Here is a 27,954-nt window from a genome sequence, read left to right as displayed (position 1 = left end):
GGGGTAAGCTTTAACATTGCAATAAATGGGGATTTCCAGGGCCCTTTTTATTAGCTTTCATTGCTCTTTTGAACATTTCCGGGGCTAAATTGCCCCAAGACCCCCCCCCCTGCATTTTTTTCTCTGGCTCTCTCATTGTATTCCCTTTGCTTTTAAATTACTTTTTATATCAATAAGGGGAGACTTTAATGAAAGGACTTGTCAGACATTTTATCTGACAAGTCCTGTCTAATTAGACTAGGCAATTACCGTAGGAACAGTGCTTGTCATCCAATCAAAATCAAGGAAAGTTGTCAGATGTGACACGTCGGACAGAAATGTTGATGAAACGCTCCTCAGCATAGTGATAATGTGACTATACTCTGCCCATTTTATTCTGGATGTTACAAACTGATTTATAAATAACCTTCCAGGGCAATAGTTTCAACCATGTCCCTGTAGAGCAGGCAACAAGAAGTTTTTGTCTTGGATGACGGATGCTTCTACAAAGGCCGAGAACTACATCTGTGCCATTTCCCTCTTGCAAATGAATCATTCTGATATTCAGGAGAAATACTCACATGACCAAAAGTTTGTCAAGCTATTATTTTTTTAGCACAACACAGATTCACCATCAACCAGCAGTAAAGAACTGGAGGACCAACGAAATCTCCAGAGTTGAAGCATGCGCAGATGAATCAACCATCGATTTCATGTCCCTTACATGTATGTTAATTTACGATTTTGCTTATTTTAAGAGAGCAAGTTCTTACAATGAGAGAGCTGTTCTTACATGGCAATCAAAGTACAAACAAATTTCATAACCACAACCAATCAGCTCATCATTTTTTTTCCATCTTTATTTTTCCAATAATATTATATTTTTTTGCATCCAGACATTGAATACACAATCTTACGATTGGTGTCAAACTTATAATAACAATAATCATCATAATATGTCTTTCTCTTTGTCACCATCATCTCCACTTTAAATTCATCTACAACTCTGCATGTCTCCATCATTTTTGTATCGTCATAAAGAGAAGAAAAAAAACACAACAGTTCTGCCATTTCACAGAATATAATTAATTAATCTTGAACACACAAGAGAGAAAAAAAAAGTTACAATCAATTGAATATAACAAGAGAGATAGCCATAGAAGTATCAATTAAAATTCACATTAATTTTTTTGTACTTATGTTCTTTTACATAGTATTTTTCATTATTGTACACACTTTGTCACAGTATCTTTTTAATCTAGCTTTGTACCTTATTAACATTTTGTACAAGAAAGTCAACAAGAGATTATGTATATAAAGTGATAGAGAGGAAAAATAAAAATGACAATACCTCGTATTTGAGTAACAAACTCGGCAAACCTTTAAGAAGATTTTTTTTCCTTTTTTTGCAATGAAAGTTCCGTTATCTAGTTCTCAATATGTAGTACTAGCATAAAGGGACTGAAATATTAGCACACACTATGTAACATGCTTACAAATATTTAGCTAATAGTATGATCATATGTATATGCTAGATATAAATAAAGTGTAAAAATAAATCCAGTCTCTCAGTACTCTCATTCTTGCACTACAATATGATATATAATGATTAAGTTCCATTCACTATATAGCGAGTAACTCATGCTGGGCAAATTTCAACTTTTTACAATTGCCAAACAAATTACCAAAAAAACAAAAGTATAGTGCAAGAGCTCTTATACCTAAAAAGTATAATATTTTCAGTCTGAACGCTATTACCATACATCACCTTTGATGAAGGTGAAATATACAAAAGTGAAAGAATGAATATATTAGATTTATTTTGTTCTGTTTGAAGCTGTGTATTTCTTGCACCAAGCATCAAGGCTGGGCCTTTTTGACAATAAGAATCTTTAATGGAACAATACTTAAACAAAGAGAGCATGCTCCTTCATCCCTTCCAATGTCTACAAGTATAACTATTATAAATTGAAGAATTCTGGTAGTCTGGGAGTGATCACTAACAGCTAAAATCATTTACAAGTGAGATTAAAATCAATTTCCAGAAATTTGATTGGTTAACAGCTTCTTGATAATGACTTAAACAGTTAGTGAATCTTACACTGAACGAATGAAATGCTTTTCTCCCAGAAATCATTCTCCAAGTATACCAAATATTGTTTGTATAACTGGTAAAAGGGAGTCAATAATCCCTAAATAGTTTGTATACACCAAGGTGTGATGAAATGTTATTATTAAGCTGGTAAACAAAAAATGAAAAGAAAAATCCCATCAACGGAGGAGAACAATGACATATTCATTGATTACCTACATGTACCAAACAGTTTGCCATTGGTGCTAATGTGTAGCAACTCAACAATAAAGACAGTGCTTTGATTCAAATTCTGTACAGATTAAAATGTCTTGAAATATGGCCCAGAGTGAGGAACAAATCAATGCTGGCATACCAAATTTCTTCTCTAAACTTCTCTTAAAATCACCCGACAGTACGATTAAGAGAAAACCCATCTAGGGATATAAAGAATGTTCTAATCAAATAAAGAGGGTCTGTACATCCTATAATACATATTTTATATCTAGACTAAATCCAATACATCAAAGTATGTACAATCAGATAATCTACAGTGCAGATATATTCATGTTGATACATCACACATAAAAGTTGTTCTTACTTGTTTGAGTGCAACATACATGGTTTGTTTTTAATACGTTTTTGCCATCTTAGACACGTGCCCCTTTTCACAATTTTGGTGAGACCATATTCCACAAAAAAAGTTAATCAGTTACATGTACATTTCAATCAACACACAATGAGTGGAAACAGTTGTAAAAGGTTTGCTTTACTGTTTTTTGAGCAAGAACAATATTCATCAAAGATTATCAATTTAAAGATAGAATTATTCAAATGAAAGGGTATATTTCCTCTGCTATACACACTATAAAATATCACAAGGATCCCTAAATAAAGTAAAAACAGATGAGTGCATATATATTTTGAATGGCTGATTAACCAGCAGTGCTTTCATCAAATCAGTATTTCTTTGAGTGCAAGGAGCATATGAGAATTTGAATGATGAATGAGATTACTATTTCAGCTACTAGAATTCATTTTTGACTCTCATTGTATAAGTATAGAAATCATCAGAAAATGTAAAGTTGTTCATCTTCCATATGAAGTTAGATGATTGTAAGCATATCAAATTGAATGATCCATCCATCACCTGATGAAATTGAAATATCTTCATTCCTTGTGTCATTTTTTTCAGATTTCCCCATGCTGCGATTTTGTTGATAATTTAGTGAACTATGTAACTATGTTGGTAAATTTTTTCAATGTAGACATTCATGTTGTTATGATATTTACCAAGGAACCTTTTATGTGAAAAGGTGACGCATGAAGAAAAAAAAATGCTTTGGTTTTGTTCATCTAGGTTTTCCATAGGTATAAGAACACGTTAAAAAGGTAATAAAATGGGAGAAAATTTCACTCCAGTTACTATAGACCGAGATATGCTATAGTTTGAATGGTTAAACTGATGCTCTAAATAATATCCCTCCACTCAACTTGAATATCCGAACATCATGTAAATGGAGGATGAAATTGTGACCAAATGATCTACCACCACCCAACCATTAACTCTGACAAATCTATGGTGGCCAGAAAAGAAATATCAATATTTCATGGTTAACTGGGATAAATCATAAGCATGAACATGACCAATAATCTACATTCGTATATTGCAGATCCGGATGGAATAACTGACTGACTCTGATAGATGAAACAAAAACATTACATAACATAACAACAAAAAAAAAACAAAAAAAAAAAGACAACAAAATGGAACCGGTGATAGTAAATCTCCAATAAGGATGAATTCAAAAATATATCATCATGAGTAGTCCCACATCATGTTTCGAAATGGAACGATGTGAATTAAAATGGGGCAACATATTTTGAAATGCCCAATACCTATTGAAAGCAAATGTTTTGCCTTTTCTTAATGCCCAAGCTATTTAGGGGGATATATGAATAACTGTACTATACAGATGGATTACATCACATGAACCCTCATAGTTTCCAGCAATTTTGTATGTTACCGATGATAAAAAAATCATAAAATCATAGAAAAGTTATATCATATGGTGAACATTGAATATATCTTTGTTCATCTTCATTAAGGTGAACATAATTCTCACCACCAAATCGATATACATGAAATATTCAGGTTTGGAATGTCAATCTACCGTATCACATTCCAAAATGCAATGATTTTCTCAATAACTATATTGGATAAAACAACCCTTCCATGATTATTATTTCTTGAATATCAAGTCCTTTGGTTCTTGCTCAGAAATGAAAAAGTAGTTTGAATTTGTTCTTGGATAATTAAAACTGCTTTATTCCATCTTAGGGTAGTGTGAGATACCAGTGCAAAACTTTCTTCACTGTTTGTAGACTCTGTCAATCTATTGGATAAAACAACTTTTCTTAGGTTCTTGGTTTTCAGATATTGATTCTTCTGGTTCTGTTAGTTTATTAGATAAACAACTTTTCTTAGGTTCTTGGTTTTCAGATGTTGAGTCTTCTGGTTCTGTTAGTTTATTAGATAAACAACTTTTCTTTGATTCTTGGGTTTCAGACATTGAGTCTTCTGGTTCTGTTAGTTTATTAGATAAACAACTTTTCTTAGGTTCTTGGTTTTCAGATGTTGAGTCTTCTGGTTCTGTTAGTTTATTAGATAAACAACTTTTCTTGGATTCTTGGGTTTCAGACATTGAGTCTTCAGGTTCTGTTGGTCTATTAGATAAACAACTTTTCTTGGATTCTTGGTTTTCAGATATCGAGTCCTCTGGTTCTAGATCAAAACCGGTTTGAATTAGTTCCTGGACAGGCATTACTAGTTCTTTCGGGTTGCCACTAGTAAGCAAGAAAGTGGTTTCCTTCCCCATCTCTTCAATACAACTCTCGCCAGTGTTTAATTCGTCTTCACAAGATGATGTCTCTACATCGAAAGAGGAGTACAGATATTCTTTCATATAATTCTGGTACAAATTTTCTATTGGATGGCGATCTACATGATCAGTATATGATTGTCTTTCTACACTTTCTTTACTGCTTTGAGACTCACAACAAAATTTTTCACAAATATCCCTCGTATCCTGTTCATCAAAGTGTCTTTCTTTTGCATTTTCTTCAGAGCGAGGAAGCTCCTGACTTTTAGCCCTAGGAGAGTCAAATGCAGGCAACCCCAAACTACGTGAATTCCAATTTTGGTAGAAATCTGGACTGAACAACTCTTCAAAACTGATACTGTGGCCATAGGGTGACAGGGGAGAATATGTATCATGAAGGATGTCGTGATCTTGTGGTGTAACCTCAGAAAAATTTGGCAACGATCCTCTCTTGGCTCTGCTGAGTCGGACCGACCCTACAGGCTTTGACATTACGTCCTCAGTTTGGAATTTATTCAAGAAGTCCGCGATCTCGTGAGAATGTGAACAAGAATATTGGGACTTGGTTACAACGTCTTGGTGATTTGTGCAAGAACTTGCCGATTCAGTTTTAATGTTTGGGAGATTTGCGCAAGAACTCATTAACTCATTTTCAATATCTTGGAGATTTGAGAAAGAACTTGATGACTGAATTTTGATATCTTGAAGTTTTGAGCACGAAATTAGTGTCTCAAGTTCTATATCTTTGAGATTTGAGCAAGAGCTCAGTAGCTCAGTATCAAAATCTGGTATATGCTGATTTGAACAAGAACCAAATGACTCAATTTCAATATCTTGATGATTTGAGCAGGAACATGGGGACTCAATTCTAACATGTATGGAATCTGAGCTAATACTCAATGACTCACTTTCAATATCTTGGTGATTTGAGCAAGAACCTGGGGACTCATTTCTAACATGTTTGGAATCTGAGCAAAAACTCAGTGGCTCATTTTCAATTTCTTGAAAATTTAAGTAAGAATTTGGCACCTCAGTTTCGGTATCTTGGTGATTCAAACAACGCAGTGACTCAATTTCAATATCTTGAATATTTGAGTAAGAGCCTGGGGACTCAGTTCTGGCATGCAGGGGATCTGAGCAAGAAGTCAATGGCTCATTTTCAATATTTTGGAGATTTGAGTGAGAATTTGGCAACTCAGTTCCAATATCATGAGGATCTGAGCTTGAACTCAGTGACCTAATTTCCTCCTCAGAACTGTAAACAAAACCACAATTACTATACCATGATAATCCAAAGCACGCAAAAGCAGAGAAATTGAGGGAAAGAAAATGACAAAACATTATTGATAATGTCTAGTTGTGACGAAGTATTTTACATATACAATATAAGGGCAAAGGTCAGCCTTGACAAGAAAATAGAAGAAAATATATGATGTTAATTCACCATTTCAGAGTTATTTTACTCAAGGTTCATTGTGGAAAAAACACCAGATATTAAATGTCTAACCTTTATTTAAAAATTACTTGGATAATCAATACATATTCTAATTATCTCTTTTTTAGTTCCCTCAAGGCCTGGTCCCACTGGCTGACGGACACAAAACATATTCATAACAAGAATTTTTTTTTTTTGGGGGGGGCTCCATCCGTTTTCATCCGCTCCAGACAATGGACAAAATGGGCTAACAATGAAATCACAGTGGATGGATGCTCGATGGATATAGAGCAAATGAAAACATGTATGCGAAGAGTACACAATGGATACATAATGTTTTCCAATGGGTGGCAAGATTCTTTTCTGTCTCACATCCTCTTTGCATCCTTAAGTGCAGTGGGACCGGGCCTTTACATAGGGAGAATTCCCCAATAGGGAAATGTTTTGTCACCAGAAGAAGTAAACAGAGAGAGAGATGCATGTAAATCTTCACGCAATGAGGCTTCAAAAAATTCTCCCTTTAAATCAGTCATGCTTATGAGTATCATTACCTTGCAAAGAAAGACACAAGTTATGCTCACCAAGAATAATGTTGTAGAGCAAACAGGTCTTAGGTAGATTATAACGCATGATTTTGAGCAGTAAAATGGTGTATATGTAGGATATTCCTTAATACTGAACTTTTGTAATCCCCATGCACATATACATTTGCACAGGGGTCACCCAGCTCCAGTAGACGATAGGTTAAAGTTGTCAAATCATGTTTCTTGCTAGCTATCGCTTTCATCAAGAATGAAGTTGAAAGTCATAGTGAATGTCAAGAGAAAAAAAAACCCTGTACTTACCCCCAAAATACAACATCCATTATGCTTCCTTGTATTATTGCTTACCAAATCACCCATGTATAGCTACAGAAAATACTTTCTTCCAAGTTGAAGAAAAATTGGCATCAAATCTTTTAACTAAATATTAAAATATAATTTGTATTTTATATACTGCATGTTCCTGTATTTGCCACCCAAAAAATGAAATGCTGAAACAAGACAAATGCTCATTATGTGATAAAACCTGTTGATTGTCATGAAGTAACACAAATTTAAAGGGGCTGTCAAGTTGAAATAGCACATGGAATTTAATATGACATGTGATGACCAAACCATTAGTGATATTCAAATTCAAATTGAAAAGGATAAATCATCTGTGGAGGGCATCAATTCTGTGTTAGAGAGTGTTTTATCCTTATGACTAAAACAGATGATTCAACAAAAGAAATAGATGGAAAAATGTTAAAATAAAAATAATAAAAATATACCGTGAAGACTTTAGCTCACCAAATGCATATTTTACAACAAATAATCTCCTGCACCCTGTAGCTTTACAGGGATTTAAATGAATGGGCATTTACATTTGGTCCAAAAACATATACCACAATGAAAGAAGTTCCGATGATCTACCATTACACAAATAAGACTACCTATCGTCAAGGTCAGAATAGTTAGAGTGATGTCCAACTCAACTGCTACAGGTGTTTTATTGAACTGCAAACAATGGTAAAGATGCAACAAGAAACAAACAGTGAAACAATCCCAAGAAATGTTTCAAGAGTTGAAGTCTTCCCACTATGTATGATTGCATCCAACCAAATCCCACTTAACGTCAGTGTTCCTGCATGGCGATGATTCTTATATATCAAGCAGTTTGTCTGAGGATCGTGGGGATGAAAAAATAACCCACATATCATCCTGAGTAATAAGGGTTGGTGATATGGTGTTAGTTCCAAAAAGGATTCGAGATAAATGACCATCTCCATGACAAGCCAGTGGGTGATTATAAAAGAATAAAATGAAAGAATAATGTTGATGAGTATGCAGATGTCAATGCATGTAAGTAGTAGAAGTAGTAAAATGGTAGTATTTGTAGTAGCAGCAGTAGTTGAAGTAGCAGTGATAGTGTGGTTATGGTGTGGTAGTTTGTGGGGTCTTACTTGCTGGGGCTGTCCTTGGCTGACGTCGCAGCGACGGCTCCGGGGGCGGGTGAATCCCCTCCCCTGCTCTGGTGTTGGGTGGGGCCGGAGAAGTTGAGGACCTCGCCCGGTATCCATCCTTCCATTGCGGGGGATTGCTTGTCCGCTGCTCGATACACCAGGAACATGTTGTGCTGGTTGGCTGCCAGGATCTGAACAACCTCACCCTTGGAAACACAGATCTCATCCTCTTTCTCTGCTGAATAGTCCTCTACAATGGGAGCCATGCAGTGATCGCTCTGTTCAAACGTGACACATCAGGAAAGAAAAAATAATGTCAACGCATTAATACATTTCCTTATTCCATCTCTCAGTTATACGGTAGCACAATATCTTGTCATTCTGACTTCAGGGAAAAGAGCTTGGAATAAATGTCAGAAGATGAACATGGACCAACCAGTCATTGAATACAGGATCTGATGAACCATGAATCACATTCACCAGCAACCAGAGGCCCCTGCATGAAGCCTACAAGTACATGAATCACAGAAATCATTAATGAAAAGATTTAATTGTTAAAATCAAAGATATCAATCAACTCTTGCTTTAACATTTGTTCAAATCAATCATTTCTTTTCAGAAAAGGATCAAGAGAAGTGCTCAGAGTATTTTCTGATGCAAAGAATAGGACAACAAAATTTACAGATTCTTTGTGGCTCATCCTTGGAATATCACACTTGAAATATATTTTAGATATTTATCATTGGAACAAATTTGGACTAGCAAGAAATTTGATATAGCTTGAAATAAATGCATTCATATATTCATTGGAGGTGGATTAATAAAGGTAAACATTGCAAGCGTGCAAAAAATGATAAACTCACAAACGTTCCATCGTCAAGTTCTGAACTGGAAACTGATGTATAGCTTGATCGATTGAAGGGTGAGCCTGCCTGATCTCGATTTATGACCCCATGAGGAATTTGCGAACGCGCAGGAGATGAGGTTTGACCTTCTTTCTTCTGACTGGACGGTGATTCTGTACTGTCCTTTCCATTCATTTCGCTATCTTTCTGTAGCGAACCTGTGGATGCACGCTTTGAGCGTACGGAAACGCCACTGTCTTTAGACGGGCTGGAGGAGCTTATCACATGTAATGGACTCCCTTTGGCTTTGTTATCAATTGTGACCCCACTACCATTGCCGGCTGAAACTGACCCTGGTGACATCTTCTCGTTGCTGATAACAGCAGTTCCAATATTTGCACTTTGCGTCCGCATTAGCGGACTCTTATTAGCTGCGTTAGTCTTCGGACTTTCCGCCGAAGCGTTCTCCGTCGTTGAATTGTTAGTCGTCACTAAATCCAAATGACTTGACACCGGTACTGACTTGTTTCCTTTCTCCACAGTCTCTTTAGGAGTGCTGGGTACTTCTTTGTGCTCTTTGCCCTTCTGCAAACTCTCCTTGCTTCCCATCGGGCTCGTATCCCTTGACTTGCTTGGACGAAATGAATGAAACAATCCATCAAAAAATTTCCTACGGATAGATGGCGACCCTGCCTGGTTGTCCTTCTTATCGTCCTTCCCTTTTTCTCCTTTTTCATCATGGGTGGGCGTACCAGACTTTGCGTCATTTTTCTTGGCATTGTTCTTGGTCTCTCTGAGTTCGTTAAGAGATATAGCTGCTGGAGCAGTCTGGTTCTTGCGGCTCTTGAGGCTGCTGAAGAGGTTATGTTGTTTTTGGAGCTGCGTTGGGGCTTCACTGCTTTGAGATACAGCCTTGCGCAGTTTGGTGGACTTGTCCGCACTTGGCGAGGTAGGGGACGGTGCAGGGGATGGACCAGGAGATTTGCCCTCTGGGGCTCCAAAAGGATCCAATCCTAAACTTTGTCCTCCCTCTAGTCCTTTCTGGTAAGCAATTGGTGATTGCAGTGCTGATGGAATATAAAGGTAAATAAAGAGTTTAACATCTAACATTGTCACAATATTTATGTAAGAACATTTATTTTGACTAACTTTTGTTTGACGATTCATCATGCCCCTTATGAGGTATTGCATTTCTCTATTGACTTTTAGATGTGGAGTCAACTGCAAATTTGACTTCACAATTTACAATTTGGTAAATCATCAGGACCCTGGAAAATGTAAGGGGAGGGGGCCAATGGTCACGCGGAAACAAAAACCCACCTTTCAGGAGGTTTTGCTGCTGATTAACGACTTGGCTGATCTCTTTGACCCAGTTGATCTTGCTCTCTGGGGTAGTTGCCTGGCAGTTGAGCACTAGACCATCTTTGGCCTTGGCTCTTAGTGTAAACTTGATAGGGTCGTCCTCATCGTCCAACACTAGCTGGTTCACCTGGGGTAAGGGAAATGGAAAGAGACAGGCAGACAAACAGAGACAGAGAGACAATAGAGAAGGGGAAAATGCAGAAACATAAGGAAATTGAGTCAGATTGAGAAAATGGGGACAGGATGGAAAGATTTAGTGTAGATTTGATAGAGAACAGTTATATAAATACACAAGATGAATGCAAACACAAAGATAGATATATTGAAAAGGCAAATATTAGAAAACCAAAAAGAAGTAATGGAGAAAAAGAGAAAGAGAGAGACGGAGAGAGAGTGAAACATAGAGAGAGATACAGTAAGTAGAAGAGAGAGAGAGAGAGATATACTGTAAATGAAGGTGAACATATTGAATTGACATAAAATCAATGATTTTTTTCATGATACTGGCAAATACAAACAAAATACATGTATGAGAAGATAAAATGAAAATCAGCATGAAAAACATGGTAAAAATTACATTTCTTTCAGACATTCCACTTTTTTTTCTGCATAGTTCAAATCTTACCTTGATACTATGTTTGAAGATATAACCTGGATTACTGAAGCCCTTCTTCTTCTCCAGTTGGTCGGCAAAGATGATGATCTGTTCAAACATGAACACCCGTCGTTCTTTATACTTCTGGGTTCCTTCATCTGCTATTGCCACTGAGAGTGTATCTTGTAGAAGCAGCTCCCCTTGTGCATTGATCTTTCCCTGAAACGAGAATCATATCAGCAAGAAAGTTAGATAATCTGTTACACAAAATACACACCTCATTGTATGGTATTCCTCTGGCTTTGATTGAGTTAGCCAATATTAACCTCAGATATACAATGGAGTGCCAGCTTCTAACTCATTCACAAAAGACATACTATTTTGGTCCAACAGTAAAACGTTGTCCAAAAAATGAGAAAAAAAAAAAAAATTGACTATATTATAAATAAGGGGACTAGTTGAATTCTCGACTGTCTGTAGTCCAAATTTATGCCTCCATCTATCCCTGATCAGAAATATATTACCAATACAACTACAAAGCTTTTCAATGATAACCTTTCTGACCTTCTACCGTGTAACCCCCAAATCTTATCAGATCATTCACAATTCCTTATGTCATCATTTACATATCATTCATTCATTGCTTCATTGGAAACATCTAATAATGGCTGTTACATCATACAAACTTATATCTTACCCTAACTGGAAATGTTTGTGAAAATACACATGTAGTCATAAAACATGCAAAACCACTATAAAAATCCAAATAAATTTGAATGGGAACAAATTCAAAGAAGTATATAACAGCATTTGAAGGAATGCCATTTGGGATATCCACAATGCAGTGCTCACAGTGCTAATTTGTGGTCATTTCCCTGGCTAAAGCCTAAATGGTCATCCTTTATTACAGGCATTTGCACAAGCATTTCAAGGAATAAACATTCCTGCCAGGTACCCACTCATTACATCTTGAGTCCAGTGCAGCATGATGTGGATTTATTTCTTACTTAACAATAACACCATAAAATAATACAAAAAAATGTGCTTCACTCAAGCCAGGTGAGGTACCTGGCAGGAATTTATTCCTGAAACGCTGAGCAAGTAACAGCAGCTCTCCTACAGCCAAGGTAATTATTCTGCATTTTATTGTAGAGGGCTTAAAGACTTCTGATAAAGAGGTGTCGTGCATTATACAAATATTATTATCCAAAAATTAACAAAATGATAAAAGATTACATTATAGATTAGATAGTTTAGATTATGGCTTACATCCCATCCTTGCAGTCTACTTATAGCCATCATGTCATTAGCTTTCTTCGGGACGACTTTCATGATGTTTACGGCTTGTTCAAGCTCTGTAGTATCCATGCCAGCTCGCTGTGACTGTTTCAAGATGTCCTGTTATTAAAAAACACCCAAAAATGTATGTTACACATCATCTGTAACTTTGTGGATGGCAGAAAATTTTCAAGTTAGTCAGGACTACTTTCAGCCATGTCTTTATGCAGGATTCCTCTTGGAATGTTTCTTCGTTGGCCATCTAATTCTTCATCAACATAAAAAAAAAATGAAAATCAGGGAAAGTGCCTTGAAAACCTGCATGGGGCAAAACATTCAACACACGATGGATACAATTTTTCTTCCCAATTTCACATCTGGAACTGATTTTACCTTTTCCAATTTTTTTTAATTTTTAATTTCTTGCTGCAAGTGGATCATCCCAAGAGGAATAAAATACACATAACGAAAATTGAAATCAAGATTACTCATCATCTGCAGTTTGATAGCTTAAAATTTGATTCTTTCTTTAAATTTGTTTTTCTTCATATGACAGCCGTTTTGTAATCGCACTAGACAAGGCTTATAAAACAGTGAAGAATTGCAATGGAGGAGTACAAGTTATGTAACATCTCCTCCAGCAAATAATTATCCGGGGTAAATTTTCTCATCTTCTCACCATCATCTTCAGATTCAAGACAATTATTTTTACCCTTGACAAAAGACCCTCAAGAACAACTTTGATCAAAATCTGAATATTTCTTTACACCTGAAGTCAAGGATTGAATTACATGAGCAACTATCTATAAGTGCAAATTAGAACAAGATGACCCAATTTTCATTTGAATTCAACAAAACTGCATTAAATTAATTTATTCAATCGAGTACATGTAGCTATCACTTTGAGAGGCTTTGCAGCTATATATTCAATTGCACATGGCAAGGAGGTCATAGACTCAATGGCACATGTATAAAACTTTCAATTGTTTTTTTCCCTATAAAAACCTATGTTATATCAAACATTCATAGAAATTAACACGATTTATGATTTCCTTTTTCCCCCTGTTGCCCTTTTCTTCTCACAAAATATGTTCATTTTTCTAAGTAAATGGAACAAAGAAATTAAGAATGATGAAACTGCTTAGCTGACTCATACCTTTAGTAGTAACTGGTATTTCATGATCCTCTGGACAGGTTTGATTAGTAGATCAGAGAGGGCCAATTTGTGACCAAGTTTTACTCTTAACTCCTGTAGAAATGCAATAAAAAGGAGAAAATTTAAGGACAAGGGGAGGGGGGGGGGGAAGACCATTTTAATGAAATACATGTATCCACATGCTTGGTGCAGTTTTTGGAAAGATGGAACTAATCAGTACACACAAGTCCTTGAATGCTTTTTTCCCCTCAAATCTGTAAAATGACATCCCATAATTAACATTCATCTTTAATCAAATGGATTTTACGATGCAACAATGCTTTCTACAAGCTTTCATTAACAGTGTATTTTGTGTTGAAGAACTGAAGAAGGACTGACAAATTTGTTCACTTAGATGGATCAACAGATAAATCTACAGTTGAAGGAATGATAGAAAACAATTACCAAATATATTTCAAAATATGAGTAGAAATAATTATCAACTAGTTATAAAAAAAACATTACACGCTTCAAGGCGACTTGATTTAAAACCATTTTGCCACACACAAGCTAAAAATAAATGAAATGCGTTAAATCATCTCCAAAGTCTTACCAGAACTGGACTTGTTGTTTATTGAAAAAGTAAAATGTGGTTTGGAAAAAATGGGCATGTCAAGATAGCAAGCTCTGCTATGATAAAAACACATTAAAAAGTGAAGGAAGGTGTGGACTAACCTCAAAGAATGTCTCAAACTCGTTGACGATGTACTCTGATTTGGGTTTGTTCTGACAGTACACCACATACATACGTAATCTCCGCTCCTGTAAATCAACAAGAACCCACAATGATGCATGAAAGAAATAAATACCAACTATCAGATATTGTTACCAATTATCTGCTGATTCAGGAATCTTCTTTACTGTTGAGTCTCCAAGAAGACACTATAGTCTTAAAATCATTATTTTTTTTCTTTTCCTTTGGAGTGCCATTCTCACCTTTTTTTTTGGGGGGGGGGGGGTGGGGGCAGTTATGATCATAGAAAGTAATAGCTTGGCCTGGAAGTATTAATGAAAATATTCAATTACCAATCTGGTAAACAACAAGAAACCACAGTTAAACTTTAATCCAGAAAACAATCATCTGCCAAATTGAAGTATCTTATTTTAGGTCTATAATTTATCAAAAGAAACCATAGTCTTCAAATGAACATAATTTTGTTTTTCTTTTTTTCTCTTTTGGGATGGCATTAAGATAAAAAATAAAAATATGTTCTACAAGTCAACAACAAGAAATCGTAGTTGAACTTTAATCAAGGGAAAACCGCACATTTCTTGTTTTTTGAAGCATTTCTATACATGTCTATCATCCATTTAAAAATATCACAGTCTTGTTTTATCTTACTCAATTACACATACACATCAATAAATTTATTTTCTATGATAATTAGAAATAAGTGTGAGATGGTTAACTTTTGCAAATTATTGTTGCATTTCAATTTTGTTGTCTTCACCTTCTTCTCTTTTCACTATTCTTTTCTTATATGCTGCAAGAAGTTTCTGTGAAGACAGCAGATGACATCAAAGAAGTTGGTACTTACATATCTTTTGAAGAGTGGGCCTAGTTTCTCTGGTTCTTCTTTGACCTTGGCTATCTCCTTGGAGAATGTGCTGAAGGAAGACATGGAGAAATAAATCACTATTTCACGTCTGCTTTTTTTTTGGTGGGGGGGGGGGGTGGGGGTTCACAAAGAGTAAAGAGTAACTTGAAGTCATGCCTAAGCACTAACACCCACATGATATTGAACATAAGTTATACATTATACAAATGGCGAATAGGCATGAGTGCGATGGTGCAAGATTTCGCATGAGGTGAAAGAAAGATGCTCTATTCAACGAGGCGTTAGCAGAGTTGAATAGAGCATCTCTTTCTTTCAACGAATAAGAATATTCGCTATTTGTGTTGTACAACGCCTCGGAATTTAGCGAAAATATGAAAAAAACAAGTTTTTCCCTGCAGTAATCTATGAAAAGGAAGCAAAAAAATTGAAAAGTAAAATCCCACAAGCGCACATGACCTTGGGCAGCATTGCGCATTTAGCCAGCAGGCTTATACGCGTATCGCACCTTCATTTTACTGAGCGCAATGAATTAAATCGTATTGTGACGTCACCTCCTAAACCCGTGCAACGGTACATTTTGGATGGTACGTCTTGTGTGCAACGGTACGAATGCTTGGCATTCAGCCTCCCATTTACTCGCATACAACAAGCTAAGTAGGTGTTGTACAATGATGAATATGCAGAAGCACACACCCTGACCAATATGGTGATAAATTACATATTGAATGAAACTGGGAATTTAAAAGTGATTTCAAGTCCAACTTAACCCTTTGCAAACTACCCCTGATTGAATTTCATTTTTAAGTGAAGAACTGACCAGATCAAATTGCTATACGAGAGATATATGTAAGCCATTAATTGCAAATTAACAAATCTGGCTGTAGCATAATTTTTTTGTTGTTGGTGTGTTCGGTGTATACACACACCAGGGATGTCCTCTGTGATATCAATCATAAGTCTTGTAATTCACTGACAATGAGAATGACTACTGGGCCTGTAACACAAAGCTTAGAGGTTGATTTTACACCTGATTCTTACAACTGACTGCACATATTAATCAATGTAATCCAGTGTAAAAATCGGCAACATGGTCAAGCACTAAGCATTGTGCTGTGGGGCTCTAGTCGTCTTCTTACAAGGGAAAAGATAGTTAACATTGTATCCATTGGAAATTTGTAATTGATAATTGCAATTGATTAGTTTCTTGCAGTTGCACCATTGATCTTAATCAATAGGAAAACTCTACTCATTTTAAAGGTCACACTTACTCTCTATGCCATTCAAAGATCTGATGAATGTTTCCAAAGATAATCTTTACTTTTCCAAGCTCCATTTCTGATGGTAATTCTGTTTCATCTTTCTTCATCTCTTCTCGATAGCCCTGCAAACATAAAGCAAAAAATGAGAAAAATTGTCATGTTTTACAGAGACGGAGATAGTGAGAGGGGAAACAGCGAGACAGTGAGTCAAAGAGAAAGAGAGATTTAAAAGAGAAGTCATAAATTCCTTAATACACACATGTACAATGTGTATACATATATGTATACACTACATGTATTTGATCTAGTCATGATTACAATAATTACAACAAAATATGACACCAACAAAACACAGCAGAATATGAAATGACATTTGTTCTTCAAATATACCAGACACGTACACTTACATGTAGGTCCAGGGCAGAAAATTCTTTGATATGATTTGTTTAGCATTGAACCATAGACCTCCACTTTGTGGAATGACAAGTCCACATATACACACAGCATATAAATGATACTTAAAATGATGGCATTAATTTTGTTTGCAAGTTAGATCAAACATCCAACACTTGAAATCAACAAAGAAATGACAACTGAACATTGACTTTATTATTCATAAACGAGGTTATCATATGCATAGTTACATCAACACATGTATATTCACATTATCTATTTTGCTTGCCAGGTAAACTGTATGTTACCATGTATACTTTCAACATAAATAAATAATTAATTATTAATTAATTAACTAAATAATAATCAAAATGGACCAGAAAAATAATATTATAAAAAAAACTTACATCTACTACTTTAGCCAGATCTGCAACATAGTCTCCCTCTGTGACAACCATCTCTTCAAGAACAAATCTGTTCACAATGAAAATGTAAATTTTGCATAAATAGGCATAGCCAAGCTATTCTCAAAACATGACTAAATAATGCACATACATCAAGATCAAACAATTCATTAAATCTCTCAACAATTTGGTTTCATTTGTGACATTCTTTCACTACATTCCTTTATCTTGGCACGTCTTTCCCGTCATCTCTTTCTATTGACCAAAGCCTGTGCAATGCAATATTGATTTCTTTCAGGTCTTGATTTCTATCTCACTCTCTCTCCCTTTCTCTCATACACTCCCTCACAACCTTCAAGCAAGCCACCCTCCCACTCTCCCTCTCTCATTCTAGTTTCTCTCTCTCCTTCATTACATCCATCTTTCAATCCTCCCTCTCTCCCTCTTCTTTTCTGGTCTCACCACCCTTTCCTCCTTCAATCCACCCTCTCCCTCCCATCAAGTCTAAAGGCCTCTGCACACTGAATGCAATTCTGATGACAGCACATACAAAAGTGGAAATGGAAAGGTTCGCCTATACTTTTTGAAAAGACTATTCACACCTATCATTATCTATGTCTGGTAAGCGAAAGGATTACCTGACCAGTTATTATGCACTTATTCTGCGAGTGGTGTGATACAGTTTTGGACATGGTCTGTCCATCGTATTTGGCGCATGCGCATTAACTTACGATAGTTTGTATTCAGCTTCCTCTCTCTTCTTTGCTGCCTTCTCTTCATCAGTAAGCTCACAGACCGGTTCTGGCTCTGGCTCGGGTTCTGGTTCTGCCGGTGTCTCTTCTTCTGCACCTTCTCCTTCTAATTGAGAGATAAAGATATGAAGAGGGATTAATTTTATTGATTCAATGATTCATTCAGTCAATCATCCATTTCTTCCCCAACCCTCTTCTCACTGCTCACTGCTCCATATAATCTATCCACACTCCATTCATTCGTCCATTCATTTGCCCGTCCGTCCGTCCATCCATCCATCCATAAACTGAAATTAAAAATTCATCCACTCATGTAATAACACATAACCCCCATCCATAGATACATACATTAATTAATTCATTCATTCATTTTATTTCTTTAATTCTTACAAGCTCATCTCTGCTGTGTACTCCTACAAGACTCTATCATGATCCATGGAATCACCTCTCTATTCATTCATTCACTCATCTTTTCTTTTATCTACCGTACCTTGATTCTCTGGCTTCTCCACCTCATTCTCATCCTCTTCTTTGATGGTAGCCGGTTGGCCAGTTGTCATGGTAACACCTTCCTCATCTGTCTTCCCATCAGCACATTCTTCACCACCCTTTTCCGTTTCCTTTTCACTATCCTACGAGGCCAAAGTGATAAAAAAGAGGACATCTATTAGCACACTATAATTGAGTTAACGCTTGAATTCATATACATGCATATTCTAGGAACATATCCAATACAATTTGAACGGGAGAAATAAGAAATTTTGCAATTTATTACATACAATAAATGCACATGAAATGATACAGGACATGAAAAAACACAATCCGTGTAATGATATACAAAAGAGGAAATGAAAAAGCTACAGGAGCTACAGGAAAGAAAATCCAAAATTATGGAGAATAATGTCATTATATAGATTAAAGGACAGAGAAGTGGAAACCGAGTAGTGGGCTGGAATAAAATAAGCGGAAGGACAAAGAAAAAGAAGATGGCAATGACAAAGGAAAACAAAAGGAATAAGAAGATAAAGGGGGAGGAGGGGCAGCAGCAGCAGCAGGGGTGGGGGAGGGGGAGGTGGACGAAAAGATGGAAGAGGAGGAGAGGGAGGAAGAGGAGAGGGAGGAGGAGGGAGAGGTAGCGGAGGTATAGAAAGGAGAGAGTGGGAGTAGAGTATGTGCAGGTGGTAGAAAGGATAGGCAAAGAGGGTTTAGGTGGTATAGGTAGCTAGCATATTAACAAGGAAGGTGTTACAGTGGTTAGAGAGGAGGTTGCCAAGGAGAAGGAGCAGTGAGGTTAAGGAGGATTAGGAGATGGTGAGGGAAGGGGGTGCAACAGGAGGGGTAGTACAAAAGGAAATGGAATAAGAGGAAGAAGAAGTGGGATGAGGATAGGATGAGATAAGGAAAGGGGAAAAGAAAAAGAAGAAAGAAAGACTCTATGATGATGATGATAGATAAGAAAGAAGAGATGAAGAAACACCAAGGACATCTCATGAAACGCACTACATCAAGAATCCTTGGTCACTGAACTCCTCTTTAACCCAATGCATTGTCATCTTCCAAACATTCATGGACAGAGCTGGTATGTGGCATGTTGTGATGACATCAACTATAATTTGTCACTCGAACAATAACAAAGGAAAAGACATGATGACAAACAGAGAAACAAACCCCGTCATATGTAATGCTGCACACGATCTCTTGGCATGTACATGTAGTATTTTATGTGCAGACGATCAAAGGGTTGGGTATATCTTACTCAGAAGCTCATACAACAAAGCTTTACTAGGTTAAGCCAGAGCTACAATCAGTACCCAAATGTAGCCATAAAAATAATATAAATAAAAGAGCAGATATTTGATTTTTTTTGTACTTAAAATAAAAAAACTGACTGGAAATTGTAAGGACATGCATAGCAACTGAATATTAACCCTTTGCGCTCTTGGATTTGGATGGTCCCTGTAAAAAGCCTTTGGGAATAACAGAATTTAGATGTCAAAATATCAAATCAAGGGACCAGGAGCTGCCTCGCAAAGATTATTTAAAGAGTGAATTCAACTTGCTCTATCTTCAATTGCAGTACCCATACTACATCAGTGCATTTTTTTCAGATTATGCTCAATGTATGGTGATAGTCTTCTATGAGGTTTCATGTAAAATACATGGGAATTGGCATTTAAGTATGACGTTAAGTCTCACTCAACTCTTTGTATAAGAATAGTCCAGTACAATATGAGGAACCATAACAATGTAGATAAGAGATGAATCATGTGGCTACCTCCAATCAACTGAAAAAAACTTTATATCTGAACTTTCTTCACTTAATGTGAATAAGGGCAAACAAATGCAAAGTTGGAAAAAAGAATCAAGCAAATAGATTTAGCACTAACATTAGCCAAATTTGTAATTCTCTCCAAGAACACTATAATCCTCATATATATTTTTTCTAGGGCAATAATAAGTCCTTATTTCTTATTTTTTTCAGGAACATCACTACTTCAAAAATATGTTCCACCTGGCTCACAGCTCTCTATCTCAAACATGCAGCCATTAAAACATGTCAATGGGAAGACTACCCATCGGATACAGTGCTATGGCAGCCATGTATATTCACTCTCCTCAACATTAAGCTTTCCTTTAGATTACCCCAAAATTTGTTGCCCTTCCATTGTGCCTGTTTATTTTTATGCTTGTATAAAATTTGTCGTCTTGCTACAAAAGAACCAACCCATTTTTTTTATGGGGGTGTAGTACTCTGTCTGTTGAAAGAGGACGTAGTTGTACCTCTAGCTATGTCACAATATTTCCTGACATTTTAAAGAAGATGGGGTGCACGATCTGCTCCCAACGTTCCATGATAAAAACATTACCCTCATTGGATGAGGTTCAATGGCTTGTTGTACAAATCAGAATGGTATGATAACACCATCGTTTTAAAGAAACTAGAAGATCAGAGAAGGGGGTCTGCATGACCCCTTCCTAACCCCCCTGATGAAAATACTATGATCCTCTTTGAATGAGGGTAAAGGGCCTTGTTGTACCGCTAGGAATGATATAATGACACATGCTTGTATGCCAGGAATGCTGGTATTCCAACTGGGGTCTTTAAAGACAGATGAAACTGAGAGGTGGAGGGGTGGATACATTTTTATTTCTCAGAATTAAAGGGGTTACTTAATCATTTGAATAACCACTGAAAACATAAAAAGAAAACTGTAGAGTTTGGCTACATTAAAAAAAAAATAGTAGGCCTACATATCACATCCAACCATCTGGGTAATAATAATTTCTGATATAATCTGATTTCTCTATAGGAATTAAAAGCTTGCATCCCCCTCCCCAAATTTTAGAAAGAACATCGAAACAGGAATCTCTTATCAGAAAAGATTGCATTCCTTTTCCAAAAGATATTTTTGTGTCTTTTCATGACGTATTCAGATAAGGAAATAAAGAAAAAAGTTGAAATAGAAATAGAAAAAAATTCATGTTTAATAAACCATGCACTTTTTATTGTACATGTACAACAAACGAAGATGATAAATGGTAACCATAGATAAAAAAAAACTTATTCAACCATTTAAGGACGTTCCACAGTTATGTTTGTGCGCATCATGATCTGCGCATATTTTACACTCTGCGCGCTGACGTCACAATGGATGAACTGTTGATTAATCAGCTGTAGGTATGTGAGCTGATTTTTCATTTAAACTCATTGTTGTGATCTGCAAGAACTGCAGATCCGATGTATTATTTTATGAAGCTAAGAAACTGGAATTGTTCCATGGACCATTCTTTTTATTCCTCTACAATTTCAAAATACTTTTCTCTGTAGTGCTGCAAAGTATGATGAATATGACCCCGAGTTTGAATAAAATAAATGGTAGAGTGGTTCGGAACTTTTCCTCACAGATACAAAGCTTTTTGCGTGTTTTGGGGTGTTTTAAGAAGCATATTTTCTCTAGTAAGAGTGCTGATAGTTTGAAAACAAGCACATGAACCCATATTTCTTAATGTTTACACCTCTCATGTATACCTTCCTCTACAACTTTGCAAAATTTGGTGAAATTGACATGGGTTTTGAATAAAGTGCAGCATTTCTTTTACTTCTCAAGTTTGTTATTGAAATTTGAAATTTTTGAAGTTGAGTATTTGTTATCTTTCCCGCAATATCTAAGAACTGAGAGTGCTGTTAGACTTAAATGAGCAAACAATTGAAATCAACATAAATAGATTATCCATTTTAAGGATACAATTATTAATCATATTTCAAAATTTGATGAAGTTTTCATGGATTTTGACAGAGTAATAGAGCTTTAAACTCATTGTTGTGATCTCGTGAGGTCTAAAAATGCCAAATTCTTTTGAATGCGCAATTCTTAATAATATCTATTTGGGTTAACTTTGAAGCTCTATAGCAAAAAATCAAGCACATGGACCTATGTTAATTTGTGCATATTTGAAACATTCAGGTGCTAAAGTGTCTATGTGCAAAGTATGATGAAAATGACATGGATTTTCAATGTTTGGGAACAAGACTACCGAACCATTCGCATTTTACACGGTATTAACAGACTTTTGCTTGTTTTCGGCGCATTCTGGGCTGTTTCAAACCAACTTCCTACACCTTGGACACGGATAATTTGAAAACGAGCACATGGACCCCATAGTTTAAATGTCCTAACTTCTTCAGAATATATTTCTCTACAAATCTAGAGAGTATGAGGAAAGTGACATGGAGTTTTGAATGCTTGGGAGCAGAGCTACGGAACCATTCGTATTTTAGACCGTCACGGCATTATCAGACTTTTGCTTGTTTTCGGCGCATTTTGGGTTGATTCAAGCCAACTCGCAACTCTTTAGACATGGACTCCATATTATTAATATTTTAACGGCTTCAGAATATATTCCTCTACACAATTAGAGAGTATGATGAAAATGACATGGATTTTGAATGTTTGGGAGCGAAATGCGGGAACCATTCACATTTTAGACGGTATTATTAGACTTTTGCATGTTTTCGGCGCATTTAGGCGATTTTCAAGCCAACTCGCAACAATTTGGACACTGATAACTAAAAAACGAGCACATAGACCCCATATTTTAACTATTTTAACGGCTTCAGAATATATTCCTCTACAAATCTGGAGAGTGTGATGAAAATTACATGGATTTTGAATGTTTGGGGGGCAAAACTACGGAACCATTCGCATTTTAGACAATAATATTAGACTTTTGCACGTTTTCGGCGCACTTTAGGAGGAGAATATTTTCAAGCCGTCTCGCAACACTTTGGACCCTGATAGTTTAAAAACGAGCACATGGACTCCATATTATTAATATTTTAACGGCTTCAGAATATATTCCTCTACACAATTAGAGAGTATGATGAAAATGACATGGATTTTGAATGTTTGGGAGCGAAATGCGGGAACCATTCACATTTTAGACGGTATTATTAGACTTTTGCATGTTTTCGGCGCATTTAGGCGATTTTCAAGCCAACTCGCAACAATTTGGACACTGATAACTAAAAAACGAGCACAAAGACCCCATATTTTAAATGTTTTAACGGCTTCAGAATATATTCCTCTACAAATCTGGAGAGTGTGATGAAAATTACATGGATTTTGAATGTTTGGGGGGCAAAACTACGGAACCATTCGCATTTTAGACAATAATATTAGACTTTTGCACGTTTTCGGCGCACTTTAGGAGGATTTCAATATTTTCAAGCCGTCTCGCAACACTTTGGACCCTGATAGTTTAAAAACGAGCACATGGACTCCATATTATTAATATTTTAACGGCTTCAGAATATATTCCTCTACACAATTAGAGAGTATGATGAAAATGACATGGATTTTGAATGTTTGGGAGCGAAATGCGGGAACCATTCACATTTTAGACGGTATTATTAGACTTTTGCATGTTTTCGGCGCATTTAGGCGATTTTCAAGCCAACTCGCAACAATTTGGACACTGATAACTAAAAAACGAGCACATAGACCCCATATTTTAACTATTTTAACGGCTTCAGAATATATTCTTCTACAAATCTGGAGAGTGTGATGAAAATTACATGGATTTTGAATGTTTGGGGGGCAAAACTACGGAACCATTCGCATTTTAGACAATAATATTAGACTTTTGCACGTTTTCGGCGCACTTTAGGAGGATTTCAATATTTTCAAGCCGTCTCGCAACAGTTTGGACCCTGATAGTTTAAAAACGAGCACATGGACTCCATATTATTAATATTTTAACGGCTTCAGAATATATTCCTCTACACAATTAGAGAGTATGGTGAAAATGACATGGATTTTGAATGTTTGGGAGCGAAATACGGGAACCATTCGCATTTTAGACGGTATTATTAGACTTTTGCACGTTTTCGGCGCACTTTAGGAGGATTTCAATATTTTCAAGCCGTCTCGCAACACTTTGGACCATGATAGTTTAAAAACGAGCACATGGACCCCATATTTTTAATATTTTAACGGCTTCAGAATATATTCCTCTACAAATCTAGAGTGTATGATGAAAATGACATGGGTTTTTAATGTCTAGGAGCAAAACTACGGAACCATTCCCATTTAGACTGTGTTATTAGACATTTTGCACGTTTTCGGCGCATTTTAGCCGATTTTCAAGCCAACTCGCAACACTTTGGACACTTATAGTTATAAAACGAGCACATGGACCCTATATTTTTAACTTCCCTACATCTTCCATATACATTTCTCTACAGTTTAGCCGAATTTGATGAAAATGACATGGATTTTGAATAAAGTGCAGCTTAAACTATACTTTTTTAAATTTTTGAGTAGATTCACTCTTTGAAGATTTGTTTTTTCCGAGTGTTTGCACAATTCTTGCCAAATGAGGGCGCTGCTGACTCTAAATAGATATAGTTTTATCAATTAAAAGACTTTCTACTACTTTGGTATCTACTGAGTTACACATTCTGAAAGTTTGATGAAGTTTGATGCAATATCGAGAGAGTAAAGATGATTTAAACTCATTTGGTGAATTTGTGAGGTCTAAGAGAGGCATAATTCTCATGATTGCGCAACATTTCATATCATTTAAATACGGCGACTTTGAAGTCCCGTAGAAAAAGAATAAGCACATGAACCTATATTATTTTTTGCATTTTCATAATGCATAGATACCAAAGTAACTCTCTGCAAAATTTGGTGAAAATGACATGGACTTCGTTTTAACTGAGGAACGTCCTTAATGACTTATGATACCATAACAAATACTTAAAACTTGTAATTTACTGCTTCAGAGTGCATTCTATAAAATGGACTTCCAGTACAAATCGCATGCATAATAGAGCAACAAGTACATTAGGATACAGACTATAAAGCATTATATATATCTATAATAATTTAATAATGCATAGAATCTTCCGGATTTGCAGAAATATACACAATCACATGTATTTTACAATTTCTATTTTCATATTATTGCGAACATGGTATGGCCATGCTTCAATTAACACAATTCACTTGGTATTTCACTTTTTAAAATAGTATACATGTATGTTTACAAGTATTAACACAAATTATTGAGAAAAAAATAACATGAAGCTTAATATTGATTTATTTCATTTTTTTGTCAAAACTTACCATGCAACATGCCACATAGATCAAACTAATTTATTGCTGACATTAAAATGCTGATATTTTACAACTGTATAGCTTTATGTTTGACTTTCCTTTTTTTTTCTATTTTGCAAATGTACATTTACATGCAAAGTGTGGTCCCACACATACCATTTTTTGTGGTGTTTTGTTATCTCCTTCAGAGGCCAACTCTCTGCCCGAGCCAGTGATATTTGCAACTGGCTCAAGAGTGGATAGAAGGGACTGTTACCATGAGGTAAGTGATGGGTGAGGAAAAATGACACAATAAGTGTGAATCACAAAAATGAAAAACGATTTAGGTACGCTACTATATTCTGCACACGGGTTGAGAAAGTCAACGTTGATAAGGCGCCTAATTAAGAATGCATTATGTGGGGAATTTTATAGCAGGAAGATTCCCAAATATTAACATCATACCACGGCTCAAATAAAGCCCTCTTAAATCTTAAATTGTAGGATGTTCTTTCAAAATATGAATATTTCATCATGACTATCAATCCAAAATAAACCTTAAGAACATTTTTAGATTTCTTTAACATTTGCAATCAACATGGTAGTAAATGTTCATCCAATGTACGCAAATCTAATTTCTCTGTGTTACAATTTGGCAAATCAGCTTAAACCTCTTCAAATTTTGCTAAAGAAAACAATTTCAGGGTCCCATTCTTTAGTGGGAGTGTGTGAATGGTAGATGGCCAGTTTGCATTCTTTCACTTGGTATAACGACTTTGGCTAATCCAATTTAGTCTAACGTACTTGGCTAAATCTCTATGTCGATGAGAACACAGACCTAATAGGTATTAAACCAAGTGATAAGTAGCACAAGGGTTCACTAGACCTGATGGCAAATAGACAGAGAGTGCCAGTTAGATTAAATAAATTTTGGACAAAAAGGGTCTAGTTTGGAACGAAGAAAACTCATCTGGAAATTAGAAGTGGCATTTGACCATTTTAGCTATAAAAAGTGGGGGTAAGGGTGGAAGGCTGTGGGCATGCTTTACCTCTCTCTTGTCATGGGCAGCACCTGAGGGGGGTCCAATCAGGGAAGAATGATTCTGAAGCTCCATGGGTGGGGGAAGGGGCACTGCCTCTGCCTCCCCCTCTTCTTCGTCAATGGGGAGGTCTGTCACGCGGACAGTCGGCTTCAGGTCGATGGTCTCTCCACAAGCCTACATTTGTAAACAAAAGAACAAAAACAAAGCAAGCTGAATGAAATAACGTGCAAAAATTTGAATATTTTACCAGGGATAGGTCACATAATCAGGCCAGATTTTGCAAAACTTAAACCGAAGACCCAGCCTTAACAAACTGAATTATATTGTATATAAAACTTAACCTTAGACAAAGCCAAAGACTATGAGGCATTAAATGATCCAACTTCAAATATTCCCAACCCCACCCCTTCACCAAAATAAATAATCAATTTGAATAATGCTATAAATGGTTCAAACAATATAAAATTTCAAATATTATTATTCATTTGCTGAAAACCAATTTCTCTAATTCTCATGTAGGCTATGCACAAACAGCATTCAGGTCCATATACAGCAACAAGTTAACTCTCACGTCCCTGCTATCATCCTGTTTTTACTATTAATCACAAAGAACTGGCACCAATTCATCACTGCCATTCTTTGACATATTTTAGATGTTCCCTTTAAATTCTACATTCCCATTCTGAGAATTATACCCCTTTCACATTTTCCTCAAAATTTTGGAAGACTAAAATATACTTGGCATACATATTCTTCACATTGCTAGAATTTGGGCCAGCCAAAATCTTCTCAAAAGTCATACAGTCGAGAGCCTAATTTTCTTTCCAATCTGACTTAGGTGTGCTCAGGTGAGTCAGGTCAAATCTTGAATGACACTTTGCCAAGCCAAAATTTTGGCCAACCACAATGTTTTTACACCTAATTTTTGCCAAGCCAAAAGACTCTACAGATGGATAACGGGTATTAGATGACCTTCAAATGACATCATTTTAGACCGAATAAATTCCCTTCAGAACTTCAATGTTTAGAATTCTTGTACATTAGTCATGAAATCCATGGTAAATCGCTAAATCCACATCCTATTTCCTTCACTTCTGTAATTTGAAACTATTAAAATATGCTATGAATACTATTTTGGATTTTAACAGGAAGTCTTACACAGGACATACAGGGTAAGGATCAAAGTAACTGCTGTCGTACCCATCCAATCACAAAATAATACCTGGTATTTATTTACTGATGATAAATTCTACGAACTTCCAAAATCACAAAGTAATCTGCCAATATGGGGTAAAGTAGTAATTAATTATAGTGCAA

At 36.1% G+C, this 27,954-nt stretch overlaps 1 protein-coding gene across 1 annotated transcript in view; it reads right to left on the bottom strand.

Moving 5' to 3' along the window:
- Positions 1 to 818: 818 nt before the first annotated feature.
- LOC129257836 (triple functional domain protein-like) overlaps positions 819 to 27,954 on the bottom strand; it is a 49,728-nt gene continuing 22,592 nt past the window's right edge. Inside the window, exons 5-18 of the mRNA XM_064096617.1 lie at positions 26,644 to 26,811; positions 18,484 to 18,625; positions 17,973 to 18,099; positions 17,245 to 17,311; positions 16,454 to 16,566; positions 15,165 to 15,234; positions 14,302 to 14,388; positions 13,588 to 13,680; positions 12,423 to 12,551; positions 11,184 to 11,372; positions 10,517 to 10,685; positions 9,215 to 10,263; positions 8,352 to 8,629; positions 819 to 6,208 (exon numbers count right to left, since the gene is read on the bottom strand). Coding sequence (XP_063952687.1) covers positions 4,447 to 6,208; positions 8,352 to 8,629; positions 9,215 to 10,263; positions 10,517 to 10,685; positions 11,184 to 11,372; positions 12,423 to 12,551; positions 13,588 to 13,680; positions 14,302 to 14,388; positions 15,165 to 15,234; positions 16,454 to 16,566; positions 17,245 to 17,311; positions 17,973 to 18,099; positions 18,484 to 18,625; positions 26,644 to 26,811 — 4,443 coding nt within the window. The 3' untranslated portion in view covers positions 819 to 4,446. The remainder of the gene's footprint in view (positions 6,209 to 8,351; positions 8,630 to 9,214; positions 10,264 to 10,516; positions 10,686 to 11,183; positions 11,373 to 12,422; positions 12,552 to 13,587; positions 13,681 to 14,301; positions 14,389 to 15,164; positions 15,235 to 16,453; positions 16,567 to 17,244; positions 17,312 to 17,972; positions 18,100 to 18,483; positions 18,626 to 26,643; positions 26,812 to 27,954) is intronic.

This window comes from Lytechinus pictus, chromosome 1 (assembly GCF_037042905.1).
Source record: "Lytechinus pictus isolate F3 Inbred chromosome 1, Lp3.0, whole genome shotgun sequence".
Lineage (NCBI taxonomy): Eukaryota > Metazoa > Echinodermata > Echinoidea > Temnopleuroida > Toxopneustidae > Lytechinus > Lytechinus pictus.
The sequence above is the reverse complement of the archived record's forward strand: the minus strand, read 5'-3'. Positions and strand labels throughout refer to the sequence as shown.